Raw genomic sequence first — 15516 nt, 5'->3', positions numbered from 1 at the left:
TCCTTCCTGAAACGTCGTACAAATCAGATACAAAACAAAGGTAACAAAAAATAGGCTGGAAACAACCTGCCGTATAGTTATTCTGCACTTGTAATCAGGCTAAGGTCCTCGGCTAGCGTCTCGGACCTCGACCTGACTACTCGTGCAGAAAAACAATCCGGCAACGGTTGTTACCGGCCTGTTTCTTCGTTACCTTTGTATATTGTATCTTATACCTCACTAAACCTGTAATAATCAATTGTAACAAAATGTACCAGCTTGCAAACTTTCTAGATGAGTCATTTGAAGAAACCTCGTTTTACAGGTTATCCATAATATCAGATAAAACACATGTAAAACTATATTCAGGTACTGAAACCGAAAACATATCTTCAAGGTTTTGTGTTGCTCAGTCTTTCGTTTTATTTCTATCTTTTATTAAGTCTTTCCACTTTTCTGTGGAAAGACTTATTGTTTTTCTTCTGATTATTATTTTTTTTTTCCGCAAAATTTTGTTCTTGCGATAAATGTTTGTTTCGCAATATGTCGCTTAGATATTTCTCATATTGTATCGTATAGTTTATGCGCTTTTAAATTTCACCCTGCTAAGACGAACCATTTTCTTTGTAAGAGTTATCTCCCTATTCACTGTTTATCATCTGTGTGCATCTCCTTCGTAACAAAAAAAGATATCGACAAAATTCTTTTTATATATTGTTCGTTACATCCTCAGTAATTTTTGGCTAATTTGGATCGAAGCGATTCGATGAAATTTTATAGGAGTTATCTACCTTTACAAAATAAATTTGTTGGTATGTTTATATAATTCATACACAGTTAACCGTATAACCCTGGAATGTTTTTATTTGAGTCCCCTAGGTCCTAACTTATAAAATGAGGTCAAGGTCAAAGGTCAAGGTCAAGTTCTCAATTGTGACATTTGCTTGTTTTTGCATTTTCTCCGACACTTTGAGAGATACATATAAAAGAACAAGTGCAAAATGTCAGCTTTATTGTTATGAAGATATGCTACATTTAGTCTTATATAATTAAATGGCATCTTATAGGAGTTAGTGCCCCTGAAATGTCTTGATATAAGATTATTTGATTATTACTTCAATTAAGTTCATTATAAAGACATTTGACCTTATACAACAGGTTAAGTGACAACTGACCTTGAAAAATGGCTACCGGAAGTGACCTTCAGACAACCGGAAGTTGCTTTTTTTGCAATTTTTTTCACATGAAATGCTCAGAATCCATATATTTTGTCATATAGATACATGAACAGATAACCGAAGACTAAAAATGACTTCCAACAAACCGGAAGTGGCCAATTATCTCCCATTCTACATGTAAAAGTATATAGAAAGTATATATTTTTGGAATCCGTGTGAAAGAAGCTATCATATGAGACCGGTTGTGACATTTATTTCACCGGTAGTAGCATATTATCTTTCTTAAATCACTGTAAAAGATAGATAAACCGTCATTTATCGCATCAGTTCGAAGAAACTACCTTCTTATCAAAATTTCTTTGGTGTGGAAAGACTTTCAATTGTTCTCTGAACAATTGGTTTTTAATTTTATGTGTTATTGTTTGTCGGATGTTTTTCTTTTTCTTTTTAATCAATTGCGTTGTCAGTTTTTTTTCGACTTGTGAGTGTGAATGTCCCTTTTGGTATGTCTTCAATCTCTTTTTGATTATTTCAGGCTTCTAACTGCATATAAAGATCCAAATTAAACAGCATCTATACAACATAAATACAATACTCTTCCTCGCAAACAACCTGTTTGAGCACCTGTTGTCTCTTTGACAGTCTTTTTCAAATATTTGTTCTTCTTCTGCTACATGGTATATAAAGAAGTTCTGAGAAAATTCCTTTGATACCAGTTTGCATATTTTTTAGAGATGTGATTCTTCCTATTAGATTCTTACCATGATTTTTTTATTCTGAGAATGCAATGACCGACATCTATAGCCTCGTATATATAGTTTATTGCTTTCCGACTTGAGGAAGTTGGTCAATATTTGTGAACCCCTTTTGAGAATTCTGTTTTACGACACAACTATCTCTCAAACATGGCTTCTAGATTAACATATGTATATTAATTCTTGATTTTTATCGATTTTGATAGAGGATTGCAGACTAATAATTAAAATATCGTTTTAACAGTAAGCAACAGCGGAAGCGACAAGTTTTCAATAGATACAAGTTCTGGAGATATCAAATTATCACAGTCATTGGATTACGACACCTTAACTCCAAAGTATTATGAAATAACTATTGTTGCTGAAGACGGCGGTGGTCTAAAGGTAAGGGAAAACTTTTCTTCTAGATACATGAAAACTTATTTTAAATTTGTTATATGGTATATTTTTTCGTTTATATGTAAAGGTAAAGAAATTTAATCTCCCAATTCATTTATATTATTTGAGTTTAACCCGGTTTTGTTTTCTCTCAATCGTTTTATGACATTGGAATATCGGTATACTACTTGTGCCTGTATTTATATGGTATCTTTTAAAATAATGATCTAATGAGCGGATAAAAAAATCCTATGCAAGAAATACTTATGAATCATGTGCAATATTATGTCATTGTTATATTATAGTTCGTTTCTGTGTGTATTACATTATAACGTTGTGTCGTTTGTTTTCTCTTATTTTTGAGTGTAAATTCACATTGCGATAAGACGTGTCACGGTACTTGTCTATCCCAAATTCATGTATTTGGTTTTGATGTTATATATATATGTTATATTTGTTATTCTCGTGGGATTTTGTCTATATGTGTTACATTTTAGTGTTATGTCGTTGTTCTCCTCTTATATTTAATGCGTTTCCCTCGGTTTTGGTTTGTTATCCCGATTTTGTTTTTTGTCCATGGATTTATGAGTTTTGAACAGCGGTATACTACTGTTGCCTTTATTTAACGGATGCTCTCAGAGCATTATGAAACTAACGAGAGATGTTTATGTTGATCTGTTTAGTATGTGTTTAAATTTTTTTTGTAAAGTATGTTTTACATCTATTTACTAAATATTGAATAGTTTTATTTTGTGTAATGCTTACTTTTTAGGGCACTGGAACTGTTACTGTGTCAGTTACAGATGTAAATGATAATGCACCTTCATGTCTGCATTCTCTTTACGTGAAATCATTGGCAGAAGACACAAGTAAAAAATAGTAGTTTGATTGATTAATAAATGGAAAGTTTACAATGAAGCATTAGTATTTTATTCATATCCGGTCTAATTTGAATATTTTAATATAAAAACAATGGTTTGAATTTATAAAACCTTAATTTTAATATATTTTCCAATTGTCTTGTTCTTATATAACCTTTAAACGATGCTTGATATTTATTGCTGGAATATTATTTTGTCAAAATATTTCAGAGTAGGTCTTGTATTTATGGATTTCTTCACGATACTTCTCAGATATGAGTCAAGTTTCAAATAATACTTTACATTGTAATTCAGAGACACGTAATCGATTACATTTTAACATTTTCTCATGTCTAATCAAAGAATTCACGACGGCGGGAAAGCAAAATAAAAAATTCAACATTATAAACACGTAAAAATTGAATACATGAATATATTTCTCATGCTTCAATTGGATACTTTCTTTAATAGTAAGTGTATGTTTGATTTTTAGTTCCATCAACGATTATAAACGATTTATCCTGTTCTGATGATGATTCTGGTGCAAATGCAGATTTAACTTTTACCTTAACACAGTCCCCTGGATCGGTGTTTTCAATAATGGAATCAGGAACGGTATCTCTGAATTTAGCAGGTATAATTATGTTTAGTTGACATTAGTTTCGCATGAAAATGTGACACAAAATTTGATCGACAATTCTTGAAAGTGCAAGGAGATGACAGCTATCCGTTTTACAAGGACAATATTGTCTTCAAACTATCTCCAAAATTGTGAAACATTTTATACGAACTAATGAATGGTTATGTATGTAAACACCAGTGAGACAAGAACCCTTTAACAAAACAAAAAATCACGTCTACACAATATTTATGACTTTCACAAATGATCACGTATCAATCCTAAGTATGAACGGAAGTGTGGTAGGGGATTTCACAGATACTTTGAAATATCTAAAATAAACACCAAATTCCATGAAGATATATAAGATTGTTTTCTGATATGTATTACAATAAAAGGTTTTATTCAACATTTTCAAATTCTTTCATTTTGATATTGATTTTATTTCCAGTGTAATGACGCTGTATGAAATTTTTTAACCATAATATTACATCTACATGTGGTATTCACCACTATAGTGAAATAAGTCGACCATACACTGTGAAAGAAACATTATTTCTTATGCAGCAAAAATACTGCAATCTGATTGGTTGACTACCCCGGTGTAAATAGCACCCCACCCTTGTTCACCCGGGGATAAATAAAATTTTGCCAAAATTTTTAAAAAAATTAAATTTTGCCAAAAAAAAATATAAAATTAAATTTTCAAAAAATATAGAAAAAAAAATAAAAATTTAGAAAAAAAATAATAAGAAAATGCTAAAAAAAAAAAAAAAAATTTTTTTAAATATTTTTTTTTTTTTTTTGTAAACTCAAAAGAACACAAAAATTTTCAGAATTTTTCCAAAAATAAAGTAAAAAGTATTTGACAATGTGCAGCAACATGGACATTGAAATAATATTACGCTGGAAGTTTTTCATTACCATTTTTTACAATTTTACGTCCTGGTTTCAAAATGAGTAAAGGAATTGTTCATAAGAAATAAATTCGTTATCTTGGTGTAATCAGGGGTGTACGGAATTTTACACCGTTGTTGAAAATTCATACACCCGTTCGGCTGCGCCTCAGGGTGTATGAATTTTCAACAACGGTGTAAAATTCTGTACACCCCTGATTACACCAAGATAACTAATATTATTTTCGACATGTAGAATAAATATAAGTCGAGCTCCTCTTCGGAATGACATTCAAACAAAATCATACCAATGAGTGCATGTTTACCAGTACTGAAAACCAGTTTGAGTACTTAGTCTTGTATGAAATTAAGTTGTCATTTACTGATATCGGTATCTTGTGTTTTGAGTAGATTTCATTCAGCAATGTCATATAAAATAAGGAACCGCACATTTTTTGCAAAGGTAAGGTCAGTCAATACAGAATTAAAAGGCAGAATTGATTGATTGATTGGTGATGTCATATTCAGCACTCTTACCTGTGTTAGTCCGAGGCACTCAGCGTTTTTTTATTGAGGAAGTTAGAGTGCTCGGAAAGAACCACCGACCTTCGGCAGGAAAACTGACAATCCTAGTCAATTGAGAATAAATTCGGGACACCGGCCACGTGCAGAATTCGAACTCACAAGCTCGGTGTTAACAAGCTAGTAATACAGTGGTTTGACTTTTTGGAACAATTGGCTATCGATGCTCCTTTAAAAGTAGGGAAAACCTTTAAAAAAAACCATTTAGTTTAAAATAGGCGAATCTTTCTTAACCCCTAAATTGGCTGACGAAAGATTTGAACAATAACAGTATAATTATTAACAACAAGTTTGTAAAATGTTTATGTAGCCAAAGTCAGGAACCTCAAGGACAAGCAGTTTATACAAAACCGTTTTGGGGTATTGAATAATGAAATCAGAATGTCATTGTAAACATACAATTACATATTAATTGGGTAATTTGAAGAAGAGGTCAATGGAACTTTACCATTAACAGACAGCCTAAGCATTTAAAAATAAAATTTAGACCCGCTTGTCATTAATCTTGGATTTAACATTGCTATGCAAATTCAAATAACAAGGTATTCAAAGGGAAAGCCAGTTTTTTTTTAATTTTGTGGAAATTGGTAAGATGAAGTGATCTTCATATTGAATCTATGAAATGTTTTGATATTCGAGTATATTTCTTAGATATAGTTAAATGGAGTACATAATTCACACATGTAGCAGATATATTGAAATGTCAAAGACATCGTGTCATAAACACATTGATCTTCTGTATAAAGATAAAATATCACTTGGTATCTTTCCAGGTTCTCTTAATTACGAGTCAGTTACTGCATATGCTTTAGAAGTATTGGTAGTGGATGGCGGCACTCCACCTCTATCTGCGACCGTTTCAATTGACATAACCATCACTGATGTCAATGACGGAGGACCAAGCTTTAATGAAATATACAATACATCAGTTATAGAAAATACCGCTATTGGTACTGTTGTAGAAACAGTAGCCGCTACAGATCCTGATCATTCAAATTCGACATTTGGAAATCTATTCTACACAGTCGTATCTGGAGATACGGATAGCAAGTTTACAATTGATTCTTCTACAGGCCAGATAACATTAAACGGAAACTTAGACCGCGAAACAACTGACTATTATTTGCTAGTTGTGCAAGCAAAAGAGCAAGTTGGGACTTATTCAGCTTCTTCAACAGTAAATGTGTCAATTAGTGATGTAAATGATAACATTCCTATTTGTACTTTTATGACGTTCAGTTCAGAAATAGCAGAGTCGATTGCACCAGCTTCAATTCTACAGACATTTAACTGCTCAGACATTGATTCAACAATTCATGCGTCACTCACGTATACAATAGTATCTGGTAATACAAGCGTTTTTGAACTCTCTTCAAATGATATGTTGCTGAAGACGGCATTAAACTTTGAGTCTGATATAACATCTTATGATCTTGTCATACAGGTTTCGGATGGGACAAACTTGGTCAATATATCAGGAACAATTTCTGTAACCGATGTCAATGAGGAAGCACCAGAATTCACATCAGGTTATATATTTTTTTTACACCCCTACTTCTTTAAACAAATTTAAATGTATTCGAATTCTTCGACGATTACTAGACTAGTATTAGTATCTAACACAATACAAATTTTATAAATTTTTACACCGGTGTATAAGTAAATTCATAAAAGAAAAGCATTCATCTTCACATAAAAAATACAATATACTGAAGTATATCATTAACATTGACATAAATCTGCAATATTACATATTAATTCAACAGATTGCATCATTAAAGTTCATCAGCTATGTGAACGATGTGAACTTTCTATTTCAGTGGAATACACTATAGATGTAGCTGAAAATTCTACCATTGGTTCCACCATTGTTACATTAACAGCAACAGATACCGATACAACTGATGTATTAACGTATACTATTACGTCATCAGGGTCATACTTCAGTATTGATTCTTCAACTGGTGATATTCTTCTTACAAAAGAGCTGGACAGGGAGATTGTTGATAGTCATACAATAAACGTATCAGTGTCAGATAGTATAAATAACAACTTTACAACTGTAACAATTACAGTGACAGATGTAAACGATAATGCACCAATCCTCAATCCAATTTCATACAGGTACAAGTACTTTAGTCATGCATCTAATACTAAAATAACGATGTCCAATTTGTTAGCCTGCATAACGCAAAAACGACGATGTAATCATTCAACTTTATTTTTAACTGATATAGGACAATGGTGTTGATTTAAATTTACACCATTCCAAGCGCTTTTGTTTTCCACATAATTGATATTGCCAATAATTAACCAGTTGCGGGTCGAATCCGATACCGATACCAATATTTTAAGTCAAATGTAGTTTCCGGTTGACGTTCCTCTTTTTTCTGCCCTCCACGTTCTGGAGTACCACCACTATAGTTTTGTTCGAAAATCACGATCGGGATCAGGAGAGGTTTGCATATAAAACTGCGCACCTTATAAGCAGCATGATTTTATCAAATTACAAAAACATATGTATAAAATTTAGTGTTTTAAATAAGACGTAGGTACTTTATTTCATTCACGGAATCGTGCGTGTGTACTAGTACAACAATGTAAATTAACAAAATGCAATGAATGCTTTATTTGTAGCAATCTTTTAAATTTTTATTTTAGTTGTTTATAATTTTTCAACACCTTGAGTAGTTGTTAACAGCAATCACCTTTTCTGGTTGGCCTGTCCTCTGTCCATAGCCTTTTATTCCACTTATTAGCGCATTATAATATTTTTGGGTAAAGGCAAAAATATTTACTGAATGAAGTTTGATACCTGTTAAACTACTTCAAAATATCTGATTACCATTCAAAAGAATGTTTTGTGTTTATACATTAAATTAACGATGAACGCAAAGGGAAAAGAAATAGTTTTTGTGTTATTGCTATGATTTTATCGCCTCCATCATGTTTACATTCAGATCCGCACAGTGTTTTTTAAAGATGTAATCTCACAATACAGTTATATATGTATCTTACATTTTATATGCCATCAGCAACACGTTAGGTTCCATTTGTAAAGCATGAACTACTTACCCTGCATACGCACCTGTTCTATCTCCGATTTCTAGTAGGGTTTGTTTGGTTTTTCTTTGGTGTATTTGTTAAACTTCATTTTGCTCGTTGTCATGGTATTGTATGTCATCCTTCGACCTATAAATTTTGATTGTATAAGTATCTTTTCTATATTTTTCCTTTAGTTTTGGACATTTAAATTATATTAATGCTCTCTTTATTCTCGATATCTTATGGGTCGTTCATATGGCAACTTTACTTCATGCTTTGTGGGGTTTTTTACCATTTCATGTAACTTTTGTAACCGTTATTCATACTGTGATAAGAATCTTTTTATCTTTACATAGTATTTTGAATCTTTTTTAGGGGAACTGTGTCTGAAGATGACGTAGCTGCTGCTAGTGTTATACTGACAGTAGCAGGCACTGATGCTGACGACATACTTACTGATGGGAATGGAAATATATCTTTTAGCATCATAGGTTTGTTTTAATTAAAACCCGTTGATTTATTAATTTATGTTCAAGCTTAAACTGGAATGCAAGGTGCAATCATCCGTTTTATTAGTCGACATAAGTGTTGTTTTACTTAATTAACAGTAGAATGAAATTCAAAACAGTGTGGTTGTGGCCATTGATTGACACATTAAAGGGAAACTTCGCAAAAAAATCAAAAATTGATATTATGTCCATTCTGTATAAAAAAAACTCAACTTCATAGTTTTTCATATGAAAGTTTTATTTAGCTAGATAAGAGATCACCATCGATTTTAAATTTCGAGTATCAATCATCTGCGTGCCGCCATTTTGACACCTTGTCCGTTTAAAACCACTATATGTCTATAAACCACAAAGGACCAAAACTACAGTAACCGATGTAGTCGTAATTGCTTGTCGATATCTTGTCAATCGTACTGTTATTTTATCCGAATAACTAGCTTGATACGGAAAATGTTCTTATTTTTTTTAGATAACCATGGTCTGTTATTTTTAAACTGTTAATATTGGAATTAGTTAAAAAGTCAAAATTCAAATCATAGATAAGTGTTCCGTGAAAATTGTTTTCGAAAATCTAATTTGTTCATAATTCTTTATAGTAATAAACTTTATTAAAATAAATTCGGATCTTCACCTGATCACCGACATGGCTAAAGGTATGACTCCCAAAGGTATTGTGAGGGGTGTGAGGTGACACGTCCAGGTATTCAAGCGATTTCCTGTCGGGCTGGCAAGTTCATGCATCGTTTCACTTCTGAAGGTTTTGATCAGTGTACACGACTGATAACTTATAACTTTCCATTTTGAACTATCAGGTGTATAATATACATCTCTGTCTTGCGTGTCCGAAAATTATATAATATACTAGTCATTACTAAACTCATACGCTTGTCTATAAATAACATTTCTGGTGTAAAGAATATTATTTATAAAAATATAAAAAAATACCTCAACAAAAAAGGTTTGATGAAATAACAATATGTTTACATATTTTTTCCAAGAATAAATTTGGGAAAATGTTATATAAGTGAAGGACAGATTAGAACATACCAGAAATATTGATTTAAAAAAATGTACGCACCTGTCGACGATTCGTCCGTACGCCTGGATAGAAAGTTACGAAACTATAGCGCAATTTAAAATATATACATGTATACATTGAACATAAGAAAGAAACATACATTTTGTGTAAATTGGGGTGAAAGTTTTGTAAATAGACTAGTCCACGTATGTAATCATCGAATGTTGACTATTGTATACCTAAAGAAGAAGAGAACCAATTTGATTTAAATACAGGTCGATATATAACTTGCTTTGGTTCATCGAAGTTAATGACATAGTAAAATCACAGAGTTTATATATCAATTAGATTATTCTCGAATAAAGGAAGAAACTCGTCATCATCACAATTGTTCCGACATGCATGTAATTTATATGCAACTGGGCGTACACTAATAATCCCAAAGGGATGTGAATATTTTCCAGTAAAACTATTTAGTATTAAAGTTTCAAATCAATTTCGGGATTTATTTTCTTTCTTGATATTCAATGACAGCAATTTAAAGAATAAACTGCTTGTCCGCTTTAGGGATTTTCTTGTCAGTTAAAACAGACTTATACTTAACATTCAAAAATATGAAAAGATGACATTAAATTCGTTCTGTCGTTTTTTTTTTTTAAACATCATTGGCTCAAGTATTATACGTTGTGAGACGAAGACTATTTTAATAAGGACTTTCCCGATTATGAATAAATTTGGTTGATGTTTTTCACACTTGAAAAGAATATCTGTTCGTAATTTTTCGATATCATTCCAAAAAGATCCTTAAATTTCCTGTCAATTTCTAAAACATGTTTTTTTTTCTTCTTCAAATAGCTGAAGTATTCATGCGTTGTGAGATTTAAAATATTTTTATGAGAACATTAATTCCTAAAATAGATAAATAAAGATCGCTTTGGATTGACTAAATTATATAATTGCAATTGTTAATGATCTGTTTGAAATATTAAAGGTTGCCGATTCTAATTTAAAATAGTACAATTTTTAGTTCATACACTCATGTTAAGAAGGCTTTTTTATTTATAAATTTATTCATGTTGAAATATTAAAGGTTGTCGATTCTAATTTAAAATAGTACAATTTTTAGTTCATACACTCGTGTTTAGAAGGCTATTTTTATTTATAAATTTATTCAATCAAAATAATTCAGTATTTTATCGTTACAAAAGTAATCAGAAGTCAAAATTCATTTAAAAGAGAGCTTTAATATGATAAATATATAAAAAAAAATATACAACAGCTATCCAGTTATTGTGCGACCTTAGTACTCCCGTAAATTAATTCTATTTCTTTTCTTACATTTCTGTGTCTAGACCTATAACTGACTCAGTAATGAAGATCAAAAGATTAGAATTACATAATGCTAATCTTTTAATTACCTTGAAATTAACTAGGCATTCAACATTCACTAAGTGTCACAAAACAATACACATTTTATTTCCACAAGCAATCGAATGAAGCAAAAAGGTCAGAATACAAACATGTATTTTTTAATACACTATCGATCATGTTAGTTTCCTATGTTTGTTTAAACTATTTGTAGAAAACAAAATCATAAAAATGTTCTATTGTACATGTATTATTTACTTTAATTACTAAAATTCGTATAAAAAAATCCACACATAAATCCTACAATCTACTTTTAAAAGTTGCGTGGCTATCACTTATTTTTCGTTGGTTAATAGCTACACCAAAAGTCGTCGATGCGCTTTAATTAGCGTTATTCTATGGTTAACGAACAAGACTTAAATGAGATTAATTTCACTCCCGGCATGCTTAAAGACTTAAACTACGTCACATACATGTAAGTCAGGAAGTTAGAAGAAATAAAATTAATAATTCCCAATTTTCTTCTTTATTACTTTTCATATCAAAATAAAACTTGGTGAATATGTTTTTTATGGTATTATGAACATAATAAGATGAAAAGCGAAAAATCGCGAATTATCCCTTTAAATTCATCCATTGACTGGGACAATTTACGTGAACGTTTGTCTGTAACGACCACTGTTCACGACGTACCTACGATAAACATTTAAACTGTGGGGTCACCAAAGGTTTCTTAACGCCTTTAATTATAAAATAATTCGAAAAATTAATCAGGAATATTAACCTTTAGGTTTTGATTTATATAATTGATATAAATCAAAACATCGTGTTATTTCTGATTAATTTTTCGAATTACATTATTCAGGTGTTAAGAACCTTTGGTGACCCCATAGTTTAAGCGTCTTTAAAAAGTACATAGTGAGCAGTGGTCGTTACATACAAACGGTCACCTAAATTGTCCCAGTCAATGGATGAATTTAATGTGTCAATCAATGGCCACAGCCACACTGTTTTGAATTTCATTCTATATGCATATTTTTCTAGAAACAAAATAAAACTCAATTGTGTATAAATCAAAGTTATACAACATACATTTAACAGCTTTTCTTCCAGAGCACAATATCAAATGCATTTGTAGTTCAATATATACTTATACTGGACTTTATTTTTCAGATGGCGATCCAACAAACGACTTTCAAATGAATGTCACTTCTGGGGAACTGGAAACAACAAAACAGCTTGATTATGAAATTACAACCTCTTATTCGCTTGTTGTAAGAGCTGTTGACAGAGCGGGAGACAGTCAATCTTTGTCAGCGACGGCTTTTATAACAGTTTCTGTTACAAATGTAAACGAATTTGACCCAGTTTTTAATGATACGTTTATATCATCTATTGACGAAGACATAGACATTGGTGCACCAGTTTTAACCGTTTTTACAACTGACGGCGATAGTGGCATAGCTGGTGACGTTTATTATTCCTGCATGCATACCAAATTCTATGTTGATTCTGAAACTGGAACACTTTATCTGAAGGACAATATAGATTATGAAACAACGACATCATATGAAGTTAATATCACGGCTACCGATAAAGGTAGTCCGGCACGTAATGAAACTACTAGCGCCATGATAACTGTGAACGATGTTAATGATAACAATCCAGAATGTTATCCATCTTTGTATACAACTATTCTAGGGGAAGATGCCGCAATTGGAACGACCTTTGTCACTTTGACTTGTACAGACGCGGACAGTAGTGACAACGGAAATCTTTCATATACAATCACGAGTGTCAACACCGTTGCAGGGTCTGGATCGTTTACAATTGATTCAAATGCATCTATATCAACAACTTCCGGCTTAGATTTCGAGAACACAGAAAATCATATTCTCGTTATTAACGTCACTGATGGTGGAACAATACAGAGATCAACAACAGTAACAGTAAATCTTGCTGTAACAGATGTCAACGAGCATGACCCCGTGTTTTCGTCAACAACATATCAATTTAGCATTTCAGAAGCAACTTCGATCGGAACTGTTGTGCAGAATATATCAGCAACTGATTCAGATTCTGCTGATTTAGTTTACTACTATTTTAACAGTACTAACTCTGCATTTGATATTGACTACGTAACTGGCGAAGTAAAGGTGAAGTCAGCACTTGACAAGGAAATTAATCCAAGTTATTCCATTGTTGTTATTGCTTTAGATTCAGGAACAGTTAACTCCTCCCGGTCAACATCAGCAACTATTGAGATAACAATACTTGACGAAAACGAAAAGCCACCGATGTTTTTAACGAGCCTTTACATTGTTTCATTATCAGAGAATTCGTCCATTGGGTCATCGGTTGTTACCTTGAATGCAACTGATTCAGATAATGATAATGTAACGTATACCATAATTTCAGGAAATATGTTTACCATATTTACTCTTAATTCAACAACAGGATTACTAGAGCTTAACTCAAGTCTCGATTATGAAAATTCAACGAGTCATTCACTTATTGTACAAGCCGAAGATACCCGTGGTCTGAGCAGTACTGGTACAGTTAAATTGGTTGTTGTCGCATATAACGAATATTCTCCTGTGTTTTCAGAAAATGGTTCAAACGTGTCCGTTCCAGAAAACACTACTGTTGGATCAACTATATTGACTTTGTTAGCAACAGACGATGATAGAGGCGATGACGGTATAATTCAATACAGTATTAACGCATCAACAACACAGTTTGCAATCGAAAGCTCATCTGGGTCTATCAAACTGACGGGTGTACTAGATCGCGAAACGACAAAGGAGTACATTATTGATGTGTTGGCTGTTGACAGTGGTACAACACCATCAAGTTTTACAACCACGTATAGCTTAATTATCATCGTAGAAGATGTGAACGATGTAACACCAATATGTTCGTCAAATACTATAACACACGGAATCGCAGAGGACAGTGTTATCTCGACAATTGTTGTTCAACTTAACTGTTCAGACGGGGATGATGATCCAAATTTGATAAATAACCAACTCAGTTACATTATTTTAAGCGGGAATACTGGTAATGCCTTTAGTTTGAACAACACAACTGGGGAACTAAGCTTAATGAACGCTTTAGACAGGGAAACAACGTCCTCGTATAGTTTGGTGTTAACGGTATCTGATTCAGGGATTCCTGTATTGACAACAGCCGTAAATGTTTTTATAACAATATCAGGTATGTTCTTTGTTAGAATTGTTAACTGTATATATTGTGCAAGACTTTTGTTTTTTGCAGTAATTTAATGTCTAAAATATTTCCATATCTTAACCCTTTTGTATTTCCTCTATGGTCTCGTAGTATTTGGCTCAGGAATACGTGATCTTCATTTCCTGTTGCGTTTAACGGACAACTATGTAATTTGTATTTAAAGCGACAAGTAAATTGGAGTAAAACTCATGAACTAAATGTGTTTTTGCGTAACACATATATTGCGAGCCTGTATGCTTAAAATCCGAATATGAATATCGGTCCAGGCCATTTTATGGTAAATTGCGTTATTTTGAATAGGCCTGCAGTGTTTGCTGCTTTGCTTTTAATCATTATTGAATTCATTTTTGTAGATATCAATGACAACACTCCGCAGTTTACAAATGGCACATATACATTCTTGGTAGATGAAAACGTTGCACTGTCTTCTGTTGTGGGACAAGTTCTGGCTATTGATTCAGACTCTAGCGGAGCAGGTATGTCTCATATTTGCTTACTTGTACGTTTTTTTTTAAATAATGAAAACATACAAGATTTACGGGTTACCATTGAAAGGTCGTTGATTCATCATACCGATTTACTGTAACGTTCGTCTTGGCTTTGGCTCTGCATTGCTATTCGGTGAGGTTACTTTTTGAGCGTAGGTATTGAGTAAAATGGCAACAATAAAATTAACGGTACCAATTTTCTTGCACCAGATGCGCATTTCGACAATACATGTCTCTTCAGTGATGCTCGGGGCCAAAATATTTGAAATCCAAAGCTTATATAAAAGATGAAGAGCTATAATCCAAAAGGTTCAAAAAGTATAGCCAAATCCGTGAAAGGAATCCGAGCTAACAATTTAGTAGAACCATTTTGACAAACACATAGTAAATCAGCACGTCAATAATTTGGATCATCAGCAAATATATTCTTATTCAAAGTTGCGTATGGCATAATGTTTTGACCCATCCGTCCGTCTGTTCGTCAGTCCATCAGTCCTGTTCTTGTCATTAAAAATTCGCAGTAACATTACAGCATAATTCATGAAACATGGTAGATAATCGGGACAAACTATTTACGTGCGCATGTCGACAG

The 15516-nt window shown here is 32.5% G+C and overlaps 1 protein-coding gene across 1 annotated transcript in view; it reads left to right on the top strand.

The window, feature by feature from the left end:
- LOC143060911 (protocadherin Fat 4-like) overlaps nucleotides 1-15516 on the top strand; it is a 42973-nt gene that overhangs the window by 13694 nt on the left and 13763 nt on the right. Inside the window, exons 3-10 of the mRNA XM_076233652.1 lie at nucleotides 2157-2296; nucleotides 3063-3159; nucleotides 3644-3784; nucleotides 6021-6776; nucleotides 7068-7371; nucleotides 8668-8783; nucleotides 12361-14403; nucleotides 14790-14912. Of these exons, the coding sequence (XP_076089767.1) occupies nucleotides 2157-2296; nucleotides 3063-3159; nucleotides 3644-3784; nucleotides 6021-6776; nucleotides 7068-7371; nucleotides 8668-8783; nucleotides 12361-14403; nucleotides 14790-14912 (3720 nt within the window). The remainder of the gene's footprint in view (nucleotides 1-2156; nucleotides 2297-3062; nucleotides 3160-3643; nucleotides 3785-6020; nucleotides 6777-7067; nucleotides 7372-8667; nucleotides 8784-12360; nucleotides 14404-14789; nucleotides 14913-15516) is intronic.

This window comes from Mytilus galloprovincialis, chromosome 1 (genome assembly GCF_965363235.1).
Source record: "Mytilus galloprovincialis chromosome 1, xbMytGall1.hap1.1, whole genome shotgun sequence".
NCBI lineage: Eukaryota > Metazoa > Mollusca > Bivalvia > Mytilida > Mytilidae > Mytilus > Mytilus galloprovincialis.
The sequence above is the reverse complement of the archived record's forward strand: the minus strand, read 5'-3'. Positions and strand labels throughout refer to the sequence as shown.